At 43.8% G+C, this 25,000-nt stretch overlaps 1 protein-coding gene across 2 annotated transcripts in view; it reads right to left on the reverse strand.

Moving 5' to 3' along the window:
* The window catches only part of LOC135559027 (cell adhesion molecule 3-like), an 82,552-nt gene that overhangs the window by 14,119 nt on the left and 43,433 nt on the right, over positions 1-25,000 (reverse strand). For both annotated transcript variants that reach the window (XM_064993337.1, XM_064993338.1), the window contains exons 3-7: positions 22,955-23,104; positions 16,891-17,043; positions 15,994-16,131; positions 11,378-11,548; positions 1,301-1,391 (exon numbers count right to left, since the gene is read on the reverse strand). In XM_064993337.1, coding sequence (XP_064849409.1) covers positions 1,301-1,391; positions 11,378-11,548; positions 15,994-16,131; positions 16,891-17,043; positions 22,955-23,104 — 703 coding nt within the window. The remainder of the gene's footprint in view (positions 1-1,300; positions 1,392-11,377; positions 11,549-15,993; positions 16,132-16,890; positions 17,044-22,954; positions 23,105-25,000) is intronic.

The following is a 25,000-nucleotide window of genomic DNA, read 5'->3' on the forward strand; positions in this document are numbered from 1 at the left end:
AAAGCGTCTTGAAATAGCTCTTGTTCATCAAGTCAAGACATTCTCAGAAACAAGCCGTATCGCTGTAATAAAACATTTCCTGATTGTATTATGCTGTTAAATGTGAAACTTAATCAGCGTCAGTTTGTCTGTGAGAAACGGTGGGTCAGATTTAGAGCAGCAAATAAGTTGCCATGGTGATTGCGTTTGATTGACAGCTGAGACCCAGCCTGTATCTGACTGGTCATTAGTCCTTCGGGCCAAGGAGCTGTGCATGTTCTCTCTCTGTCTCTGTCTCTGTCTCTGTCTCTGTCTCTGTCTCTGTCTCTGTCTCTCTCTCTCTGTCTCTCTCTCTCTCTCTCTCTCTCTCTCTCTCTCTCTCTCTCTCTCTCTCTCTTCAATTCGAAGGGGATATATTGGCACGGGGAACATACATTAACATTGCCATAGCAAGTGAAATAAACAATCACAAATTTACAGTTAACATTAAACACTCTCTCTCCCTGCCCTCTATCCCGGTCTGTTAGATATTCTGATGTTGTGCGGCCTCTTAAGGATATGCATGTGCTGAGCCCTTCTCCCCTCTCTCTATCGGTTCCCCTGTCACTCACACGCTGGTTGTCTATTCAGACAGACTATACGAAGTACTCTGGGTGCATCTGAAATGCCACCCTATTCCCTACATAGTGCACTACTTTTGACCAGGGCCATAGGGATTATATAGGAAATGGGTTGTCATTTGGGAAGAATTCTGTGACTGGAGAGGCTGTGACAGGCTGACGCATAACCTTAAAGGAGAGCAAAGAGACGAGGGATGGGGGAGGATGGGGGCGGAAAAGGTGCAAAGCAAGATAGAAGAGAATTATTGGTGAGGACGAGAAGGAAGAGGGGAAGATTCGACGCGGCTGTGACAGAAAAGACACTGAGTGAGAGTGAAGTGAGTGTGAGTGGCATGGTGAGAGAGAGATCAGTGATGGGGCGATAGAGGGAGACATAGACTGCATCCAAAATGGCACCCTATTCTCGACATAGTGTACTACTTCTGACCAGAGCCTTATGGGGAATAGGGTGCCATTTGGGAGACATCTGGGATGCAGCCAGAGTGGGACAGGGGGAGGCAGAGAATGAGAGAAAGGGGGAGAAGGAGGACGAGAGGAGAGGAGCCGATCAATAGACTGACTGGTCTAAGGCAGGTTCATCTATAATGCAGTACGGATGCTACAGTGTATGTTTGTGTATGTGTTGTTCATGAGAGTGTGTGTAGGGATGTTTGCTTGCTTGTGTGTGTGTTAATGCGTATGTGTGTGTGTGTGTGTCTTACTCGGGGTTTCCGTTGGCAATGCACTGCAGGTGGAACTTTCCTCCCTCTCTGGGCAGATCACTCTCAGGCTGGATAGTTACATCTGGGGTGACTAGGAAAACAATAATACATCGCCATCATATATACTGGAGAAGATAGACACACACACACACACACACACACACACACAAACGGACAAACACATACATACGTACATTGCACGGAAGTCATGTTCATTGTCCACACACACAATTATGAGCAATCTAACATAATTGCCTAACCCAGCTTCTACATCTGCATTGCTTTGCTCTTTGGGATTTTAGGCTGGGTATCTGTAAAGCCCATTGTAACAAACTGCTGATTTTAAAAGGGCTTTATAAAATTGACCTCGCTGTAATATCAACAGTATGGTAAGCATATATGTCCCTGCAGGTATAGGTATGACCAGCAGTAGCAAAGTCATATGGGTAGGTTTGCCAAGGCAGCAGCTACTCTTTCTGGAGTCCAGCAGATTTCACAACACATTAAGTGTGTGCCCTCAGGCCACTACTCTACTAGCACATATCTACAACACAAAATCATTGTGTATGTGTGTGTATTGTGCATATGTTATCATGTATCATATGCACAATATACTCGAGCACCTCTCCTTGCGAGGATACAGACACTTAGCCTTTTTCTGTTTAATCAGATCCTTGATGTCCAAGTCCTGGTGTGCTTGGTGAAAGAACTCTATTGTCATTTCCTCTAACCACAGAAAGAACTCTATTGTCATGTCCTCTAACCACAGAAAGAACTCTATTGTCATTTCCTCTGACCACAGAAAGAACTCTATTGTCATTTCCTCTGACCACAGAAAGAACTCTATTGTCATCTCCTCTAACCACAGAAAGAACTCTATTGTCATTTCCTCTGACCACAGAAAGAACTCTATTGTCATCTCCTCTAACCACAGAAAGAACTCTATTGTCATTTCCTCTAACCACAGAAAGAACTCTATTGTCATCTCCTCTAACCACAGAAATAACTCTATTGTCATTTCCTCTAACCACAGAAAGAACTCTATTGTCATTTCCTCTGACCACAGAAAGACCTCTATTGTCATCTCCTCTAACCACAGAAAGAACTCTATTGTCATTTCCTCTGACCACAGAAAGAACTCTATTGTCATTTCCTCTAACCACAGAAAAAACTCTATTGTCATGTCCTCTAACCACAGAAAGAACTCTATTTTCATGTCCTCTAACCACAGAAAGAACTCTATTGTCATTTCCTCTAACCACAGAAAGAACTCTATTGTCATTTCCTCTGACCACAGAAAGAACTCTATTGTCATCTCCTCTAACCACAGAAAGAACTCTATTGTCATTTCCTCTAACCACAGAAAGAACTCTATTGTCATCTCCTCTAACCACAGAAATAACTCTATTGTCATCTCCTCTAACCACAGAAAGAACTCTATTGTCATCTCCTCTAACCACAGAAAGAACTCTATTGTCATTTCCTCTGACCACAGAAAGAACTCTATTTTCATGTCCTCTAACCACAGAAAGAACTCTATTGTCATTTCCTCTAACCACAGAAAGAACTCTATTGTCATCTCCTCTAACCACAGAAATAACTCTATTGTCATTTCCTCTAACCACAGAAAGAACTCTATTGTCATCTCCTCTAACCACAGAAATAACTTTATTGTCATTTCCTCTAACCACAGAAAGAACTCTATTGTCATGTCCTCTAACCACAGAAAGAACTCTATTTTCATGTCCTCTAACCACAGAAAGAACTCTATTGTCATTTCCTCTAACCACAGAAAGAACTCTATTGTCATCTCCTCTAACCACAGAAAGAACTCTATTGTCATTTCCTCTGACCACAGAAAGAACTCTATTGTCATCTCCTCTAACCACAGAAAGAACTCTATTGTCATCTCCTCTAACCACAGAAATAACTCTATTGTCATTTCCTCTAACCACAGAAAGAACTCTATTGTCATTTCCTCTGACCACAGAAAGACCTCTATTGTCATCTCCTCTAACCACAGAAAGAACTCTATTGTCATTTCCTCTGACCACAGAAAGAACTCTATTGTCATTTCCTCTAACCACAGAAAAAACTCTATTGTCATGTCCTCTAACCACAGAAAGAACTCTATTTTCATGTCCTCTAACCACAGAAAGAACTCTATTGTCATTTCCTCTAACCACAGAAAGAACTCTATTGTCATTTCCTCTGACCACAGAAAGAACTCTATTGTCATCTCCTCTAACCACAGAAAGAACTCTATTGTCATTTCCTCTAACCACAGAAAGAACTCTATTGTCATCTCCTCTAACCACAGAAATAACTCTATTGTCATCTCCTCTAACCACAGAAAGAACTCTATTGTCATCTCCTCTAACCACAGAAAGAACTCTATTGTCATTTCCTCTGACCACAGAAAGAACTCTATTTTCATGTCCTCTAACCACAGAAAGAACTCTATTGTCATTTCCTCTAACCACAGAAAGAACTCTATTGTCATCTCCTCTAACCACAGAAATAACTCTATTGTCATTTCCTCTAACCACAGAAAGAACTCTATTGTCATCTCCTCTAACCACAGAAATAACTTTATTGTCATTTCCTCTAACCACAGAAAGAACTCTATTGTCATGTCCTCTAACCACAGAAAGAACTCTATTTTCATGTCCTCTAACCACAGAAAGAACTCTATTGTCATTTCCTCTAACCACAGAAAGAACTCTATTGTCATCTCCTCTAACCACAGAAAGAACTCTATTGTCATTTCCTCTGACCACAGAAAGAACTCTATTGTCATCTCCTCTAACCACAGAAAGAACTCTATTGTCATTTCCTCTAACCACAGAAAGAACTCTATTGTCATCTCCTCTAACCACAGAAATAACTCTATTGTCATCTCCTCTAATCACAGAAAGAACTCTATTGTCATCTCCTCTAACCACAGAAAGAACTCTATTGTCATTTCCTCTAACCACATAAAGAACTCTATTGTCATTTCCTCTAACCACAGAAAGAACTCTATTGTCATTTCCTCTAATCACAGAAAGAACTCTATTGTCATCTCCTCTAACCACAGAAAGAACTCTATTGTCATTTCCTCTAACCACATAAATAACTCTATTGTCATTTCTTCTAACCACAGAAAGAACTATATTTTCATTTCCTCTAACCACAGAAAGAACTATATTTTCATTTCCTCTAACCACATAAAGAACTATATTTTCATTTCCTCTAACCACAGAAAGAACTATATTTTCATTTCCTCTAACCACAGAAAGAACTCTATTTTCATTTCCTCTGACCACAGCACTGGTTCCAATCCAAGTGCCAATGCCGGTTATCAAACTCCATGCGCTGCTGTGGTCAGACGATAGAGCTCGTTGGCTACGCACATCAGTGGTGGGTTCGGCGTTGAAAAACAGAAGTATGGCCTCCTGAGTGTCGCAGCGGTCTAAGAAATTGCATTGCAGTGCTTGAAGCGTCACTACAACAAAAAAATAAAAGACCTGGGTTCAAACCCAACCGACCATGACTGAGAGTCCCATAGGGCAGCGCACAATTGGCCCAGAGTCGTCAAGGTTAGGGGAGGGTTTGGCCGGGGGGGGGGGGCTTTAATTGTCTCATCGCTCTCTAGCGACTCCTTGTTCGGTCATCAGTTGGGCAACATATTGGTGCAGCTGGCGTCCGGATAAAGCTGGCGGGTGTGAAGAAGCGCAGTTTGGCGGGTCATGTTTCAGGGGAAGCATGAGTCGACCTTCGCCTCTTCCCGAGCCCGTTGGGAAGTTGCAGTGATGAGACAAGATCGTAATTGGATATAATGAAATTGGAGAGAAAAGGGGTTTAAAATACCAACAACAAAAAATGTCTAAACTGAAGCATATGCCGAAACTTACGTCCAAATGGTAAAATATGTTGGTGTATCTTTGATGTTATGGGGCCACAGGTCCAAGGGGCCACTGGTCCAAGGGGCCTTGCTAATCCAACGAGTCCTACCGTAACGCCGGCGCATTTTGGCTTCTAACCTCTTTTAAACATTGTGTGTTTGAGCTACATACATTATTCTGTGTGATTCACGGGGAGCTCGAGCACTGATTGTGAGACAAGGGCGGATCCCAAAGGAGCCCGGGGCCAGATTGTTTAAACAAAAATGCCTGTAGAGTCGAAATGTTGTGAGCAATAAACTATTAAACACTATCTATGAAAGGCTGAGGCTCTTACAAGCTACACAAGAGTTGTTAGAAGGAAAGGAGTTCTTCTGCATAGAAGATTATAGTAGATCCCAGGACATAGTGTCTATAATGTTGTAATAATAATAAGAAGATTATAGTAGATCCCAGGACATAGTGTCTATAATGCTGTAATAATAATAAGAAGACTATAGTAGATACCAGGACATAGTGTCTATAATGCAGTAATAATAATAAGAAGAAGATTATAGTAGATCCCAGGACATAGTGTCTATAATGCTGTAATAATAAGAAGAAGATTATAGTAGATCCCAGGACATAGTGTCTATAATACAGTAATAAAAAGAAGAAGATTATAGTAGATCCCAGGACATAGTGTCTATAATGCTGTAATAATAATAATAAGATTATAGTAGATCCCAGGACATAGTGTCTATAATGCTGTAATAAGAAGAAGAAGATTATAGTAGATCCCAGGACATAGTGTCTATAATGCTGTAATAATAAGAAGAAGATTATAGTAGATCCCAGGACATAGTGTCTATAATGCTGTAATAAGAAGAAGAAGATTATAGTAGATCCCAGGACAGAGTGTCTATAATACTGTAAAAATAATAAGAAGATTATAGTAGGTCCCAGGACATAGTGTCTATAATGCTGTAATAATAAGAAGAAGATTATAGTAGATCCCAGGACATAGTGTCTATAATGCTGTAATAATAAGAAGAAGATTATAGTAGATCCCAGGACATAGTGTCTATAATGCTGTAATAATAATAAGAAGATTATAGTAGATCCCAGGACATAGTGTCTATAATGCTGTAATAATAATAAGAAGATTATAGTAGATCCCAGGACATAGTGTCTATAATACAGTAATAATAATAAGAAGATTATAGTAGATCCCAGGACAGAGTGTCTATAATACTGTAATAATAAGAAGAAGATTACAGTAGATCCCAGGACATAGTGTCTATAATACTGTAATAATAATAAGAAGAAGATTATAGTAGATCCCAGGACATAGTGTCTATAATGCTGTAATAATAAGAAGAAGATTATAGTAGATCCCAGGACATAGTGTCTATAATGCAGTAAAAAGAAGAAGAAGATTATAGTAGATCCCAGGACATAGTGTCTATAATGCAGTAATAATAAGAAGAAGATTATAGTAGATCCCAGGACATAGTTGCTGTAATAAGAAGAAGATTATAGTAGATCCCAGGACATAGTGTCTATAACGCTGTAATAATAATAAGAGGATTATAGTAGATCCCAGGACATAGTGTCTATAATGCAGTAATAATAAGAAGAGGATTATAGTAGATCCCAGGACATAGTGTCTATAATGCTGTAATAATAAGAAGAAGATTATAGTAGATCCCAGGACATAGTGTCTATAATGCTATAATAATAAAAAGAAGATTATAGTAGATCCCAGGACATAGTGTCTATAATGCTGTAATAATAATAAGAAGAAGATTATAGTAGATCCCAGGACATAGTGTCTATAATGCTGTAATAATAAGAAGAAGATTATAGTAGATCCCAGGACATAGTGTCTATAATGCTATAATAATAAAAAGAAGATTATAGTAGATCCCAGGACATAGTGTCTATAAAACTGTAATAATAAGAAGAAGATTATAGTAGATCCCAGGACATAGTGTCTATAATGCAGTAATAAGAAGAAGAAGATTATAGTAGATCCCAGGACATAGTGTCTATAATGCAGTAATAATAAGAAGAAGATTATAGTAGATCCCAGGACATAGTGTCTATAATGCTGTAATAATAAGAAGAAGATTATAGTAGATCCCAGGACATAGTGTCTATAATGCTGTAATAATAATAAGAAGAAGATTATAGTAGATCCCAGGACATAGTGTCTATAATGCAGTAATAAGAAGAAGAAGATTATAGTAGATCCCAGGACATAGTGTCTATAATGCTGTAATAAGAAGAAGATTATAGTAGATCCCAGGACATAGTGTCTATAATGCAGTAATAATAAGAAGAAGATTATAGTAGATCCCAGGACATAGTGTCTATAATGCAGTAATAAGAAGAAGAAGATTATAGTAGATCCCAGGACATAGTGTCTATAATGCAGTAATAATAAGAAGAAGATTATAGTAGATCCCAGGACATAGTGTCTATAATGCTGTAATAATAATAAGAAGATTATAGTAGATCCCAAGACATAGTGTCTATAATGCTGTAATAATAATAAGAAGATTATAGTAGATCCCAGGACATAGTGTCTATAATGCTGTAATAATAATAATAATAAGATTATAGTAGATCCCAGGACATAGTGTCTATAATGCAGTAATAAGAAGAAGAAGATTATAGTAGATCCCAGGACATAGTGTCTATAATGCTGTAATAATAAGAAGAATATTATAGTAGATCCCAGGACATAGAGTCTATAATGCTGTAATAATAAGAAGAAGATTATAGTAGATCCCAGGACATAGTGTCTATAATGCTGTAATAATAATAATAAGATTATAGTAGATCCCAGGACATAGTGTCTATAATGCAGTAATAATAATAAGAAGAAGATTATAGTAGATCCCAGGACATAGTGTCTATAATGCTGTAATAATAAGAAGAAGATTATAGTAGATCCCAGGACATAGTGTCTATAATGCTGTAATAATAATAAGAAGAAGATTATAGTAGATCCCAGGACATAGTGTCTATAATGCTGTAATAATAATAAGAAGATTATAGTAGATCCCAGGACATAGTGTCTATAATGCTGTAATAATAAGAAGATGATTATAGTAGATCCCAGGACATAGTGTCTATAATGCAGTAATAATAAGAAGAAGATTATAGTAGATCCCAGGACATAGTGTCTATAATGCAGTAATAATAAGAAGAAGATTATAGTAGATCCCAGGACATAGTGTCTGTAATGCTGTAATAATAAGAAGAAGATTATAGTATATCCCAGGACATAGTGTCTATAATGCAGTAATAAGAAGAAGATTATAGTAGATCCTAGGACATAGTGTCTATAATGCTGTAATAATAATAAGAAGATTATAGTAGATCCCAGGACATAGTGTCTATAATGCTGTAATAATAAGAAGAAGATTATAGTAGATCCCAGGACATAGTGTCTATAATGTTGTAATAATAATAATAAGATTATAGTAGATCCCAGGACATAGTGTCTATAATGCTGTAATAATAAGAAGAATATTATAGTAAATCCCAGGACATAGTGTCTATAATGCTGTAATAATAATAATAAGATTATAGTAGATCCCAGGACATAGTGTCTATAATGCTGTAATAAGAAGAAGAAGATTATAGTAGATCCCAGGACATAGTGTCTATAATGCTGTAATAAGAAGAAGAAGAAGATTATAATAGATCCCAGGACATAGTGTCTATAATGCTGTAATAATAATAAGAAGAAGATTATAGTAGATCCCAGGACATAGTGTCTATAATGCAGTAATAATAAGAAGAAGATTATAGTAGATCCCAGGACATAGTGTCTATAATGCTGTAATAATAATAAGAAGAAGATTATAATAGATCCCAGGACATAGTGTCTATAATGCTGTAATAATAAGAAGAATATTATAGTAGATCCCAGGACATAGTGTCTATAATGCAGTAATAATAAGAAGAAGATTATAGTAGATCCCAGGACATAGTGTCTATAATGCAGTAATAATAAGAAGAAGATTATAGTAGATCCCAGGACATAGTGTCTATAAAACTGTAATAATAAGAAGATTATAGTAGATCCCAGGACATAGTGTCTATAATGCTGTAATAATAAGAAGAAGATTATAGTAGATCCCAGGACATAGTGTCTATAATGCTGTAATAATAATAAGAAGATTATAGTAGATCCCAGGACATAGTGTCTATAATGCTGTAATAATAATAAGAAGATTATAGTAGATCCCAGGACATAGTGTCTATAATGCTGTAATAATAAGAAGAAGATTATAGTAGATCCCAGGACATAGTGTCTATAATGCTGTAATAATAAGAAGAAGATTATAGTAGATCCCAGGACATAGTGTCTATAATGCTGTAATAATAATAAGAAGATTATAGTAGATCCCAGGACATAGTGTCTATAATGCTGTAATAATAATAAGAAGATTATAGTAGATCCCAGGACATAGTGTTTATAATGCTGTAATAATAATAAGAAGATTATAGTAGATCCCAGGACATAGTGTCTATAATGCTGTAATAAGAAGAAGAAGATTATAGTAGATCCCAGGACATAGTGTCTATAAAACTGTAATAATAATAAGAAGATTATAGTAGATCCCAGGACATAGTGTCTATAATGATGTAATAAGAAGAAGAAGATTATAGTAGATCCCAGGACATAGTGTCTATAATGCTGTAATAATAAGAAGAAGAAGATTATAGTAGATCCCAGGACATAGTGTCTATAATGCTGTAATAATAATAATAAGATTATAGTAGATCCCAGGACATAGTGTCTATAATGCTGTAATAATAATAATAATAATAAGATTATAGTAGATCCCAGGACATAGTGTCTATAATGCTGTAATAATAAGAAGAAGATTATAGTAGATCCCAGGACATAGTGTCTATAATGCTGTAATAAGAAGAAGAAGATTATAGTAGATCCCAGGACATAGTGTCTATACTGCTGTAATAAGAAGAAGAAGATTATAGTAGATCCCAGGACATAGTGTCTATAATGCTGTAATAATAATAATAATAAGATTATAGTAGATCCCAGGACATAGTGTCTATAATGCTGTAATAATAATAAGAAGATTATAGTAGATCCCAGGACATAGTGTCTATAATGCTGTAATAATAATAATAAGATTATAGTAGATCCCAGGACATAGTGTCTATAATACTGTAAAAATAATAAGAAGATTATAGTAGATCCCAGGACATAGTGTCTATAATGCAGTAATAAGCGCACATAGTATTGTCACAAACTCCAAATTCCTCACAGTCGTCACTGATGAGTAGGATATTCATTACCCAGTGAGCAAACTATTTCTGTACTTACAGCATTCAAATACATTCATTGTTATCAGGTTTTTGCTTCGGCTGACCTTGTTTTTTTATTTGACATTTGACATGTCAGTAAAACTCACTGTTTGTGTTCTAGTTGTAGACCTGGTTGTACTGGAAAGAAAATGGTAAAACACTTGGTTGTGAGGCTAAATATAACGTCTGGACATGCAGATCAATGAAAGTCCCAGGACCAGGGTTAAGGTCAACGGCATCATGAACATTACCAGGACATTTTAGCCAAAAACCTGGTTCTCTCTGCCAGTAGACTGACACTTGGCTGCAAGTGGATCTTCCAGAAAGATGACAACCCCAAGCACTAATCAAACTCCATAAAGAAATGGTTATTTGACCAGAAAATCAACATTTTGCCATGTCCATCTCAGTCTCCGGACTTGAATCCCATTGAAAACCTGTGGTTTGAATTGAAGAGGGCAGGCCATAAGAGCAGACGAAGGAGATCAAGGATCTGGAAGGATTCTGTATGGAGGAATATCTAAGATCCCCCCCCCACTGTGTTCTCCAATCTCAGAAAACAGTTCAGAAAAAGTCTCAGTGTCATTATCCTCACAAGGGAAGGATGTAAGCGTGTTAAAAACAGGGGTGCCAATAATTTCGACCCTCATCTTTAAGATATCTGTTTCTGTTATTTGTTAAACAAAATCTCTTTCTCTGAGTGATTGTATAGTTATAAAATAATATAATTTCCCAATTTCTTTTAGCAAACTTTGTAGATCAGTATTTTGCTCATCTTTATCAAGGGTGCCAATAATTATGGACCTGAAAGTACATGTGGTTGCAGTGACAGGCCTTGGCGAATGGAGGCAGCACTTACACAGGACTCTAATGCGTTGCTCGCTCCCTTTGTCCCCATGGGCCAGAGAAGGGTGGTCTACAGCACAGGCAATCAGAGCATTATCATCGCTTCGGCCCACAGTCAGAGTCAGCTCACTGATCACTGTGTAGGTCGGCTCACCAGGGTTAGACTCCACCACATCAGGGCGACCTGGATGCATATACGGAGACACACACAGATAGAGAGATGCACACACACGCACGCACGCACGCACACGCACACACACACACACACACACACACACACACACACACACACACACACACACACACACACACACACACACACACACACACACACACACACACACACAGATGCACTCAAATGAGGAGAGACACACAGATAGAGAGAGACACACACGTTGCAGACACAAACATATTGTCACCATGGGTACTCGTTTTAACTGTCATTGTACATAATGATGATGTACTACTTACTACCACTGTATGAAAAGCTATGTCAAATGAGTTTACATTCAAGATACAGCAATATCAGTGGCTGACTGAGTAATATTTATGTAATATGGAGGATATTTCTCTTTCTCTTTGTCTCATTCACCCACGCGCACACGAGTGCACACACACACACACAAACACACAGACACACACACACACAAACACACAGACACACACACACACAGGGAACATTTAGAATCTGTGGATCCACCATAATGATACCATACATTTAGATTATGTCTCACGTCCCAAATGGCACCCTATTCCCTATATAGTGCACTACTTTTGACCAGAGCTACATTCAATTCAATGCAGACAAATTGATCCCATCAGCTGATCAATAGCCCTTACACTGACATACTGTAGTGTACAAGAGCATTCATATTTAAAGCCTCTTCACAGCACTTAGCCAGCCATTCTTCTCAATTAAAACCTCTTCAGCGACACTCTTTCTACATCTCCCAACCATTTCATCATCCGTTTCCTCCACTGACCCTTCCCGAATATCCTATTCTCTCTCTCTCCGTGTCCAAAATGCATCCCATATGGCATCCTATTCCCTATATAGTGCACTACTTTTGACCAGGGACCATCACCCTATTCCTTGGTCTATGGTCCTGGTCAAAAGTAGAGCACCATGAAGGAAATTGGATGCCATTTGGGATGCAAGCATTTTCTTTTTATCTCTTTCCTTCATATTTCTCTCTCCTAGCATAGCCCTGTCCCTCTCTCTCGCCCTCTCTTCGTCTCTACATCCCCTTTGAGCCTCTCTAACCTCTGTAAGCCCGTCAAAGCAGCAGAAGTGAGTAGCAGTCTATGTGCTCATCTATCCTAACCTAGCTACTTACAGCACAGCACTCTATGGTTCCATTTCAAATGCCAACCCTATAAGGTAGGGTCAAAGGCAGTGCACTACATAGGGAAAAGGGTGCTAATTGGAACACAGGCTCTGTATGAGAGTCATAGTAACACGTTGACCCGTGATGCTCATCTCCTCGGCCTCTCCTCGCTCCCTTTCCTCAGCTATAATACTGACTGAAGAGACCAGTGTGTGTGTGTGTGTGTGTGTGTGTGTGTGTGTGTGTGTGTGTGTGTGTGTGTGTGTGTGTGTGTGTGTGTACAGTGCCTTGCAAAAGTATTCATCCCCTTGGCATTTGTCCTATTTGGTTGCATTACAACCTGTCATTTAAATTGATTTTTATTTGGATTTCATGTAATGGACTTACACAACATAGTCCAAATTGGTGAAGGGAAATTTTAAAAATTACCTGTTTCAAAAATAGATTAAACAAATTTAAAAAGTGGTGAGTGCATATGTATTCAACCCCTTTGCTATGAAGCCCCTAAATAAGATCTGGTGCAACCAATTACCTACCTTACGTAGTCACATAATTAGTTAAATAAAGTCCACCTGTGTGCAATCTAAGTGTCACAGTCAAAGCCCAGACCTCAATCCAATTGAGAATCTGTAGTATGACTTAAAGATTGCTGTACACCACCAGAACCCATCCAACTTAAAGGAGCTGGAGCAGTTTCTCCTTGAAGAATGGGCAAAAGGGTTGGGGTTAAGGTTAGGTTTAGGGTTGGGGTTAGGGTAGGGTTACAATTAGGGTTAGGTTTAGGGTTGGGGGTTAAGGTTAGGGTTAGGTTAAGGGTTGGGGTTAAGGTTAGGGTTGGGGGTTAAGGTTAGGGTTAGGTTAAGGGTTGGGGTTAGGTTTAGGATTGGGGATTGAGGTTAGGTTAAGGGTTGGGGTTAAGGGTAGGGTAGGGTTAGGTTAAGGGTTGGGGTTAGGTTTAGGGTTGGGGATTAAGGTTAGGTTAAGGGTTGGGGTTAAGGTTAGGGTTGGGGGTTAAGGGTAGGGTTAGGTTAAGGGTTGGGGTTAAGGTTAGGGTTGGGGGTTAAGGTTAGGGTTAGGTTAAGGGTTGGGGTTAAGGTTGGGGTTAGGTTTAGGATTGGGGATTGAGGTTAGGTTAAGGGTTGGGGTTAAGGGTAGGGTTAGGTTAAGGGTTGGGGTTAGGTTTAGGGTTGGGGATTAAGGTTAGGTTAAGGGTTGGGGTTAAGGTTAGGGTTGGGGGTTAAGGGTAGGGTTAGGTTTAGGGTTGGGGATTAAGGTTAGGTTAAGGGTTGGGGTTAAGGTTAGGGTTGGGGGTTAAGGGTTAAGGGTAGGGTTAGGTTAAGGGTTGGGGTTAGGTTTAGGGTTGGGGATTAAGGTTAGGTTAAGGGTTGGGGTTAAGGTTAGGGTTGGGGTTAAGGTTAGGGTTAGGTTAAGGGTTGGGCTTAAGGTTAGGGTTAGGCTTAGGGTTGGGGATTAGGGTTAGCTTAAGGGGTGGGGTTAAGGTTAGGCTTGGGGGTTAAGGTTAGAGTTAGGTTAAACGTTGGGGTAAAGGTTAGGGTTAGGTTAAGGGTTAGGGTTAAGGTAAATAGGATTTTGAATGGGAATTAATTGTTTGGTCTCCACAAGGATAGTAACACATACTATATGTCACATAGGGTTGAGCTCATATAGTCTCCAACATGACTGGGAAGCTCCCAACTCACTATCTGTGGCTCTCCCTCAGTCTTCTCATGGGTTATCAGGAACCAAGGCCGCTCAATCTACCCTAATAGAACATCCTAGATGCATCCCAAATGGCACCCTTTTAGTGTAGGTTATAGGGCCGCTATAGGGTATAGGGTTCCATTTGGGACGCAGGCCCTCTCTCTCTCGTTTACAGCTTCCTCTGTGTTCTGCCTCATCCCCCCGTGTCGCCGCTTTCAGCGCCTAGCTTTACCGTTTATCCCCTCTATCCTTTCAATCTTATTTACTTTTTATCTTTCTATCCCTCCCTCCCTCCCTCCCTCCCTCCCTCCCTCCCTCCCTCCCTCCCTCTGAATCCCATCTACACCCCCCTCTCTCCCATCTTCCCTCTCCTCTCCTCTCCCTTCCAACCACCCCCCCCTCCTTCCTCTCCCCCACCTCCTCTCTCTCGCTCCCTGTTTAGTGTTTTGCTATGTTCTGCCTCATCACCTCCCCTCTAGTTTCTCTAGCTTGCAAATTTTCCTATTATCCCCTCTCTTCTTTCTTTAACCTCCATTTATTTTCTTCTCTCTCTCATACATACACATTCTCTCCATCTCCCTTCCCTTCTCTCTCTCATACATACACATTCTCTCCATCTCCCTTCCCTTCTCTCTCTTACATACACATTCTCTCCATCTCCCTTCCCTTGTCTCTCTCATACATACACATTCTCTCCATCTCCCTTCCCTTGTCTCTCTAATACATACACATTCTCTCCATCTCCCTTCCCTTCTCTCTCATACATACACATTCTCTCCATCTCCCTTCCCTTGTCTCTCTCATACATACACATTCTCTCCATCTTCCTTCCCTTCTCTCTCTTACATACACATTCTCTCCATCTTCCTTCCCTTGTCTCACTCATACATACACATTCTCTCCATCTCCCTTCCCTTGTCTCTCTCATACATACACATTCTCTCCATCTCCCTTCCCTTGTCTCTCTCATACATACACATTCTCTCCATCTCCCTTCCCTTCTCTCTCTCATACATACACATTCTCTCCATCTCCCTTCCCTTCTCTCTCATACATACACATTCTCTCCATCTCCCTTCCCTTGTCTCTCTCATACATACACATTCTCTCCATCTCCCTTCCCTTGTCTCTCTCATACATACACATTCTCTCCATCTCCCTTCCCTTCTCTCTCTCATACATACACATTCTCTCCATCTCCCTTCCCTTCTCTCTCATACATACACATTCTCTCCATCTCCCTTCCCTTGTCTCTCTCATACATACACATTCTCTCCATCTCCCTTCCCTTGTCTCTCTCATACATACACATTCTCTCCATCTCCCTTCCCTTCTCTCTCTCATACATACACATTCTCTCCATCTCCCTTCCCTTCTCTCTCTCATACATACACATTCTCTCCATCTCCCTTCCCTTGTCTCTCTCATACATACACACCTTTCTCTTTTTCTCTTTTTTCTGTCTCGTGATCTATCACGCTCCCTTTTTTCTCCTTCTATCTCCCTCTCCCTTCTCTCTCTCTCTCCCTTCTCTCTCTCTCTCCCTTCTCTCTCTCTCTCCCTTCCCTCCCTTCCCCTCCTCTCTCCCTCCCACCTTTACCTGTGAGTTCCTTCTGGTCCCTGTACCAGTGTAGTTTGGCGGGAGGCTTGCTCCCGGAGCTGGTGCAGGTGAGGGTGACTTTGCCCCCTTCCTGTACAGCGTCCTCATAGCCAGAGATCTGAGGCTTACCAGGGACACCTGACAGAGAGAGAGAGCAAGAGAGACAGACAGAAACATAGAGAGAGAAGAGAGAAGAGAGAGAAAGAGAGAAAGAGAGGGAGAGAGAGAAAGGGGGAGAGAGAGCACATTTAACACACAGACACACTTACAGACGTGTTGTGCATCCCAACATTTTGAATGTTTAACAGGACAGGAAAATGGTCCAATTCATGCACTTATCAAGCGAACAAGTGGTCATCCCTACTGCCTCTGATATGGCGGACTCACTAAACTCAAATGCTTTGTTTGTAAAGGGAGCAAGTGGTCATCCCTACTGCCTCTGATCTGGCGGACTCACTAAACACAAATGCTTTGTTTGTAAATCATGTCTGAGAGTTGGAGTGTATCCCTTGGCTCTCCGTAAAAAAAAAAAAAAGAAAATGGTGCTGTCTGGTTTGCTTAATATAGGGAATTTGAAATTATTTATACTTTTACTTTCAATACTTAGGTATATTTTAGCAATTACATTTTCTTTTGATGCCTACGTATATTTCAAACCAAATCCTTTTAGACTTTTACTCAAGTAGTATTTTACTGGGTGACTTTCACTTTTACTTGAGTCATTTTCTATTAAGGCATCTTTATTTTTACTCAAGTATGACAGTTGGGTACTTTTTCCACCACTGCCAGCACTCAGTCTAAGAAATGTACATACAGTACTCCACTACTGTATCTAGCGCACAGACTGCATGAATAAGTGAATGTATAATACAGAATGATGCATTAATACACACACACCTAGCACAGTGACGGTGGCACGGGCAGTGCGGACGGGCATGGTGAAGATGGAGCAGGTGTACTCCCCCTCGTCTGACAGCTGGATGTCTCCAATGGTGATGGACAGCTCTGTGCCTGTTGACTGGTGGAGCTGGATACGGTTATCTCTCAGAGCTGGGAGAGAGGGGAGAGAGGGGAGGGAGAGAGGAGGGGGGAGAGAGAGGTGGTGACGAGGGGAGGAGGGGAGGGGAGAGGGGGAGGTATAGAGGAGGGGGAAGAGAGGAGGGGGGAGAGAGAGGTCGTGGCGAGGGGGGAGGAGGGGAGGGAGAGAGAGGAGGAGGGAGAGAGAGGGGGAAGGAGAGGGGGAGGAGGGGAGGGAGAGGAAAAGTGGAGGGGGGAGAGAGAGGTGGTGGCGAGGGGAGGAGGGGAGGGAGAGAGGAGGAGGAGGGAGAGAGAGGGGGAGGGAGAGAGGGAGGAGGAGGGAGAGAGGAGGGGGGGGAGAGAGAGGTGGTGGCGAGGGGAGGAGGGGAGGGAGAGGGGGAGGGAGGAGGGGGGGGGAGGGGAGGAGGGAGGGGGGGGTGGTGGCGAGGGGAGGAGGGAGGGGAGGGGGGGGGAGGGAGAGGAGGGGAGAGAGGAGGGGGAGAGAGAGGTGGTGGCGAGGGGAGGAGGGGAGGGAGAGAGAGAGGAGGAGGGAGGGAGAGGAAAAGTGGAGGGGAGAGGAGGTGGTGGCGAGGGGAGGAGGGGGGAGGGAGAGAGGAGGGAGGAGGAGGGAGAGAGAGGGGGAGGGAGAGAGGAGGAGGAGGGAGAGAGGAGGGGGGAGAGAGAGGTGGTGGCGAGGGGAGGAGGGGAGGGAGAGAGGGGGAGGGAGAGAGGAGGGGGGAGAGAGGAGGGGGGAGAGAGAGGTGGTGGCGAGGGGAGGAGGGAGGGAGAGAGAGAGGAGGAGGGGAGGGAGAGGAAAAGTGGAGGGGAGAGAGAGGTGGTGGCGAGGAGGAGGAGGGGAGGGAGAGAGGAGGAGGAGGGGAGAGAGGGGGAGGGGAGAGAGGAGGAGGAGGGACAGACAGAGGAGGAGGGAGAGAGAGGTGGTGGCGAGGGGAGGAGGGGAGGGGAGAGGGGGAGGGAGAGAGGAGGGGGAGAGAGGGAGGGGGATGAGAGGTGGTGGCGAGGGGGGAGGGGAGGGAGAGTCTGAGGACTGGGGGAGGGGAGGGAGAGGAAAAGTGGAGGGGGAGAGAGAGGTGGTGGCGAGGGGAGGAGGGGAGGGAGAGAGGAGAAGGAGGGAGAGAGAGGGGGAGGGAGAGGTGGTGGCGAGGGGAGGAGGGGAGGGAGAGAGGAGGACTGGGGGGAGAGACTGGGGGGGGGACTGGGGGGGGGAGGAGGAGGGAGGGGGTCTCTCTGTCTGGGGGAGGTCTCTGGGGGGAGAGAGGGAGAGAATCACGGGAAGGGAGAGAAATAGAGAGGGAAGAAAGAGAGAAAATTAGGGAGAACGGGAAGGGGAAGAAGAGGGGAGAAACACACGGAGACAGACAGACAGACAGACAGACAGACAGACAGACAGACAGTCAGGAAAATAGGAGAAGAGATATAAACGCTTTGTCATCATCGCGGCAGCTGGCAGGGAGGGGCACACACACACACAGTGTTTAGTGTAGGTTATGGGAGGATGATGAAATGGTAGGAAACACGCGTCCCATCTACGTGATATCTTTGACCTCTATATGTATTCTGATCTGACTCTGTCTGGGTTCTTGGGACACACACACAAACAAACTAAAATATAACCCCTATTCCCTACATAGTGCACTACTTTTGACCAGGGCCCATTGTAACATGAAGGCAACAGAACACACATTCACACTCAGTCAGTCCTTGGACCTGTTTATATGTCTACAGACAGTCCTGATCTCTGTCTGTGGCTACAGGGGTCTCTCTGTCTGTGGCTACTGGGGTCTCTCTGTCTGTGGCTACTGGGGGTCTCTCTGTCTGTGGCTACTGGGGGTCTCTCTGTCTGTGGCTACTGGGGTCTCTCTGTCTGTGGCTACTGGGGGTCTCTCTGTCTGTGGCTACTGGGGTCTCTCTGTCTGTGGCTACTGGGGGTCTCTATGTCTGTGGCTACTGGGGGTCTCTCTGTCTGTGGCTACTGGGGGCCTCTCTGTCTGTGGCTACTGGGGTCTCTCTGTCTGTGGCTACTGGGGTCTCTCTGTCTGTGGCTACTGGGGGTCTCTCTGTCTGTGGCTACTGGTGTGGCTACTGGGGTCTCTCTGTCTGTGGCTACTGGGGGTCTCTCTGTCTGTGGCTACTGGGGGTCTCTCTGTCTGTGGCTACTGGGGTCTCTCTGTCTGTGGCTACTGGGGTCTCTCTGTCTGTGGCTACTGGGGGTCTCTCTGTCTGTGGCTACTGGGGGTCTCTATGTCTGTGGCTACTGGGGGTCTCTCTGTCTGTGGCTACTGGGGTCTCTCTGTCTGTGGCTACTGGGGTCTCTCTGTCTGTGGCTACTGGGGGTCTCTCTGTCTGTGGCTACTGGTGGTCTCTCTGTCTGTGGCTACTGGGGGTCTCTCTGTCTGTGGCTACTGGGGGTCTCTCTGTCTGTGGCTACTGGGGGTCTCTCTGTCTGTGGCTACTGGGGTCTCTCTGTCTGTGGCTACTGGGGTCTCTCTGTCTGTGGCTACTGGGGTCTCTCTGTCTGTGGCTACTGGGGGCCTCTCTGTCTGTGGCTACTGGGGGTCTCTCTGTCTGTGGCTACTGGGGTCTCTCTGTCTGTGGCTACTGGGGTCTCTCTGTCTGTGGCTACTGGGGGTCTCTCTGTCTGTGGCTACTGGGGGTCTCTCTGTCTGTGGCTGTCTGTGGCTACTGGGGGTCTCTCTGTCTGTGGCTACTGGGGGTCTCTCTGTCTGTGGCTACTGGGGGTCTCTCTGTCTGTGGCTACTGGGGTCTCTCTGTCTGTGGCTACTGGGGGTCTCTCTGTCTGTGGCTACTGGGGGTCGCTCTGTCTGTGGCTACTGGGGTCTCTCTGTCTGTGGCTACTGGGGGTCTCTCTGTCTGTGGCTACTGGGGGTCTCTCTGTCTGTGGCTACAGGGGTCTCTCTGTCTGTGGCTACTGGGGTCTCTCTGTCTGTGGCTACTGGGGGTCTCTCTGTCTGTGGCTACTGGGGTCTCTCTGTCTGTGGCTACTGGGGGTCTCTCTGTCTGTGGCTACTGGGGTCTCTCTGTCTGTGGCTACTGGGGGTCTCTCTGTCTGTGGCTACTGGGGTCTCTCTGTCTGTGGCTACTGGGGGTCTCTCTGTCTGTGGCTACTGGGGGTCTCTCTGTCTGTGGCTACTGGGGTCTCTCTGTCTGTGGCTACTGGGGGTCTCTATGTCTGTGGCTACTGGGGGTCTCTCTGTCTGTGGCTACTGGGGTCTCTCTGTCTGTGGCTACTGGGGGTCTCTCTGTCTGTGGCTACTGGGGTCTCTCTGTCTGTGGCTACTGGGGGTCTCTCTGTCTGTGGCTACTGGGGTCTGTCTGTGGCTACTGGGGGTCTCTCTGTCTGTGGCTACTGGGGGTCTCTCTGTCTGTCTTTGTGTATCTGTGTTTGTACATGTGTGTCTCTGTCCTTTTCCATCTGGTTGACTCCCGCTTTCTCTTTCTGTCTGTGTGTGTCTGGCTCAGTCTGTCTGTCTGTCGCTCTCTAACTGTCTGCCTCCCTCTCTTTCTGTCTGCCCGACTCCTTTTCTGTCTGTCTGTCTTTTCTCTGCCTGTCTCCTCGTCTGTGTGTCTCTGCATAGCATACCTAACAGTGCCTTTGTCTGTGTCGCTGCCAGGGCTTTGTCTTCATGGTCTACCAGTAACCAAGGTCAGTCCATTTGTCTAGATGTAGCTCCTGTGTGCCCCCCCCATCATCTACCTCTCTTCATATATCCTCCATTTACCCCTCCTTTCCAATATATTGTTAACTGAAGCTTTATGGGATGAATACGATTTGAGAGTAGCAGCATATGGTTAATTCAGAAACAATGCTATTTCTACTTACAGAGTAATGTTATTGATCTAGATCTGTAAATAACATAGGCTCGAGGTACATGCACGCTCCCCTGGCAACAAACACTGCGGCAGGTAGCCTGGTGGTTAGAGCATTGGGCCATTATGGTTGCTGGATCGAATCCCCGAGCTGACAAGGTAAAAATCAGTCGTTCTGCCCCCTGAGCAAGGCAGTTAACCCACTGTTCCCCTGAACAAGGCAGTTAACCCACTGTTCCCCTGAACAAGGCAGTTAACCCACTGTTCCCCTGAACAAGGCAGTTAACCCACTGTTCCCCTGAACAAGGCAGTTAACCCACTGTTCCCCTGAACAAGGCAGTTAACCCACTGTTCCCCTGAGCAAGGCAGTTAACCCACTGTTCCCCTGAGCAAGGCAGTTAACCCACAGTTCCCCTGAACAAGGCAGTTAACCCACTGTTCCCCTGAACAAGGCAGTTAACCCACTGTTCCCCTGAGCAAGGCAGTTAACCCACTGTTCCCCTGAGCAAGGCAGTTAACCCACTGTTCCCCTGAGCAAAGCAGTTAACCCACTGTTCCCTGAGCAAGGCAGTTAATCCACTGTTCCCCTGAACAAAGCAGTTAACCCACTGTTCCCCTGAACAAAGCAGTTAACCCACTGTTCCCCTGAACAAGGCAGTTAACCCACTGTTCCCCTGAACAAGGCAGTTAACCCACTGTTCCCCTGAGCAAAGCAGTTAACCCACTGTTCCCCTGAACAAGGCAGTTAATCCACTGTTCCCCTGAACAAGGCAGTTAAAACACTGTTCCCCTGAACAAGGCAGTTAACCCACTGTTCCCCTGAACAAGGCAGTTAACCCACTGTTCCCCTGAGCGTGTGGAAGACACATTTCAGTTGAAGGCATTCAGTTGTACAACTGACCAGGTATCCCCCTTTCTCCAAAAACATCCACATGTCAATACGCCATTAGGTTCACAGATAGTAAGGCAATAGATTACTACCAGATCTATATTCAAGTACTAATTGAAATCCTTCAAATACTTTGAGTGCTTGGAGTGCCAGATAGGCAGGGTTTGCAGTTTTGGGATTATTATATTGGTTCATTAAGCCATGCAAGCCAAGGGTGTGTGTGTGCATGTGTGTGATGGGGATAGACTGTGGTGTGAGAGTGCTGGGTCAGGATCTGGTTCTGAGGCCCTGGTTGAGAAAAGATATGCTCAGAGGGTCCTAGCCAGACACACCAGTTATTTTTGGGCTCTTGATCTCTGTCTGCCTCCCTTTCTTTCTCTTTCTCTGTCTCCCTCTCTCTCTTTCTCTTTCTCTTTTCTCTCACCTCTCTCCCTGTCTCCCTCTCTCTCTCTCTTTCTCTTTCTATCTCTCTCCAACCTCTCTCCCTGTCTCCCTCTCTCTCTCTCTCTTTCTATCTCTCTCCAACCTCTCTCCCTGTCTCCCTCTCTCTCTTTCTCTCTCTGTCTCCCTCTCGCTCTTTCTCTTTCTCAACTCTCTCTCTCTCTCTCTCTCTCTCTCTCTCTCTCTCTCTCTCTCTCTCACCTCTCTCTCTGTCTCCCCCTCTCTCTCTGTCTCACTCTCTCTCTCAACTCTCTCTCTCTCAACTCTCTCTCTGTCTCACTCTCTCTCTGTCTCACTCTCTCTCTCTCAACTCTCTCTGTCTCTCTCAACTCTCTCTCAACTCTCTCTCTGTCTCTCTCTCTCTCACCTCTCTCTCTGTCTCTCTCTCTCACCTCTCTCTCTGTCTCTCTCTCTCTCTCTGTCTCTCTCTCACCTCTCTCTCTCTCTCTCTCTCTCTGTCTCTCTCTCTGTCTCTCTCTGTCTCCCTCTCTCTCTCTGTCTCTCTCTCTCTCACCTCTCTCTGTCTCTCTCTCTCAAATACACAACTCTCCCTCCCTTCCTTCCTCTCTCTCTCTCACCTCTCTCACGTCTTCTCTTTCACACACATACACAACTCTCCCTCCCTTCCTTCCTCTCTCTCTGTCTCTCTCTGTCTCCCTCTCTCTCTCTGTCTCTCTCTCACCTCTCTCTGTCTCTCTCTCTCACCTCTCTCTGTCTCTCTCTCTCAAACACACAACTCTCTCTCCCTTCCTCTCTCTCTCTCACCTCTCTTCTCTCCAAAGTACAGAGTCTGCTGGGCCGTGTTGGACCACTGCAGGGAGGAGTTGTCGCTCTCTGTCACCCGGCAGGTCAGGGTCACCGTGCCGCCCACCGACACCGTCTCGTCCTGGGTCACCGGCTGCATGGGGTCATCGTCTAGGCAACACAGAGAAGAGAGGGGAAAAGGAGGTCAGATGGAGATGGTAATTTCAGGTACTGTCTGTAAGAGTTCTGGACAGGTGTGTGTCCCCCAAATGGCACCCTATTCCCTATATAGTGCAGTGAATAGCGTTTCATTTTGGACGCAGACAGAGCCTGGACTGTTAGAGAGGGAAAACAGCCATGGGATCTATGTCAGACTGATGAGTCTCTATAACCAGCCAGAACATTAACTGGCTGGTTCCCAATATATGTTTTTTATTTAACCTTTATTTAAATAGGCAAGTCAGTTTGGAACAATTTCTTACTTACAATGACGGCCTAGGAACTGTGGGTGAACTGCCTTGTTCAGGGGCAGAACGACAGATTTGTATCTTGTCAGCTCAGGGATTCGATCTAGCAACCTTTTGGTTTCTGGCCCAACACTCTAACCACTAGGCTACTTGCCACCCCATATAGTGCACTACTTTTGACCAGGGCGCCATATAGGGAATAGGTTGCCATTTGGTTCGGGATGCAGCCAATGAAGACAGAAAGAAAGAAAGAAAGAAAGAGAAAGAGAGAGAGAGAGAGAGAGAGAGAGAGAGAGAGAGAGGGGGAGAGAGAGAGGGAGAGGGAGAGGGAAATGAAAAGGTCAAAGTGGCAATGGAGAGATGCTCCAGTGTTGATGTTACTGTGTGACCCCACAGTGTTTAAGCGGTGTCATTTTTAGGCATGCATATTTATTTTAGGGTTGAACAAACTCAAATGAGACAAATATTATGGAAATGAGGGTCAGGATGTGAAAATGAATGTGACCAGCAATAATTATGGGGTTTGACACAGAATTGTGATAGTAAAGACTGTAACTGAACTTGAACTTGCAAAATGACACCCTATACCCTATATAGTGCACTTACTTTGGGGAATATGTAGGGGATATTGTGCCATTTTAGGACTCATCCCGTAAACGACAGTAACCTTTGCTAATATACTGTATGTGATTAGGTAAATACACTGAAATGGAACAGGAAAACGTATCTACTTATAATAAGTTATTCTAATACCGTTGTTGTCTAACCAGGTGTTCACCCTCTTTAAGGGGTATTTTATGTCCAGGAACGTCAACAAACAGGAGACATTCATCACCGAAAAGGTTTAACCACAAATGTACACTACCAGTCAAAAAGACCTACTCATTCAAGGGTATTTCTTTATTTGTACTCATTTCTACATTGTAGAATACTAGTGAAGACATCTGACATATGAAATAACACATATGGAATCATGTAGTAACCAAAAAAGTGTTAAACAAATGAAAATATATTTTAGATTGTTCTAAGTAGCCACCCTTTGCATTGATGACAGGTTTGCACACTCTTGGCATTCTCTCAACCCGCTTCACCTGGAATGCTTTTCCAACAGTTTTGAACAGGTTCCCACGTACGCTGAGCACTTGTTGGATGCTTTTCCTTCACTCTGCAGTCCAACTCATCCCAAAACATCTCAACTACCTGCACCACCCGATGTCACAGGAAGGCCATAAAGATCATCAAGGACAACAACCACCCGAGCCACTGCCTGTTCACCCCACTATCATCCAGAAGGCGAGGTCAGTACAGGTGCATCAAAGCAGGGACCGAGAGACTGAAAAACAGCTTCTATCTCAAGGCCATCAGACTGTTAAACAGCCACCACTAACATTGAGTGGCTGCTGCCAACATACTGACTCAACTCCAGCCACTTTAATAATGGAAATTGATGTAAAAAATGTATCACTAGCCACTTTAAACAATGCCACTTAATATAATGTTTACATACCCTACATTACTCATCTCATATGTATATACTGTACTCTATACCACCTACTGCATCTTGCCATCTTTATGTAATACATGTATCACAAGCCACTTT

This window comes from Oncorhynchus masou, chromosome 17 (genome assembly GCF_036934945.1).
Source record: "Oncorhynchus masou masou isolate Uvic2021 chromosome 17, UVic_Omas_1.1, whole genome shotgun sequence".
Taxonomy (NCBI): Eukaryota; Metazoa; Chordata; class Actinopteri; order Salmoniformes; family Salmonidae; genus Oncorhynchus; species Oncorhynchus masou.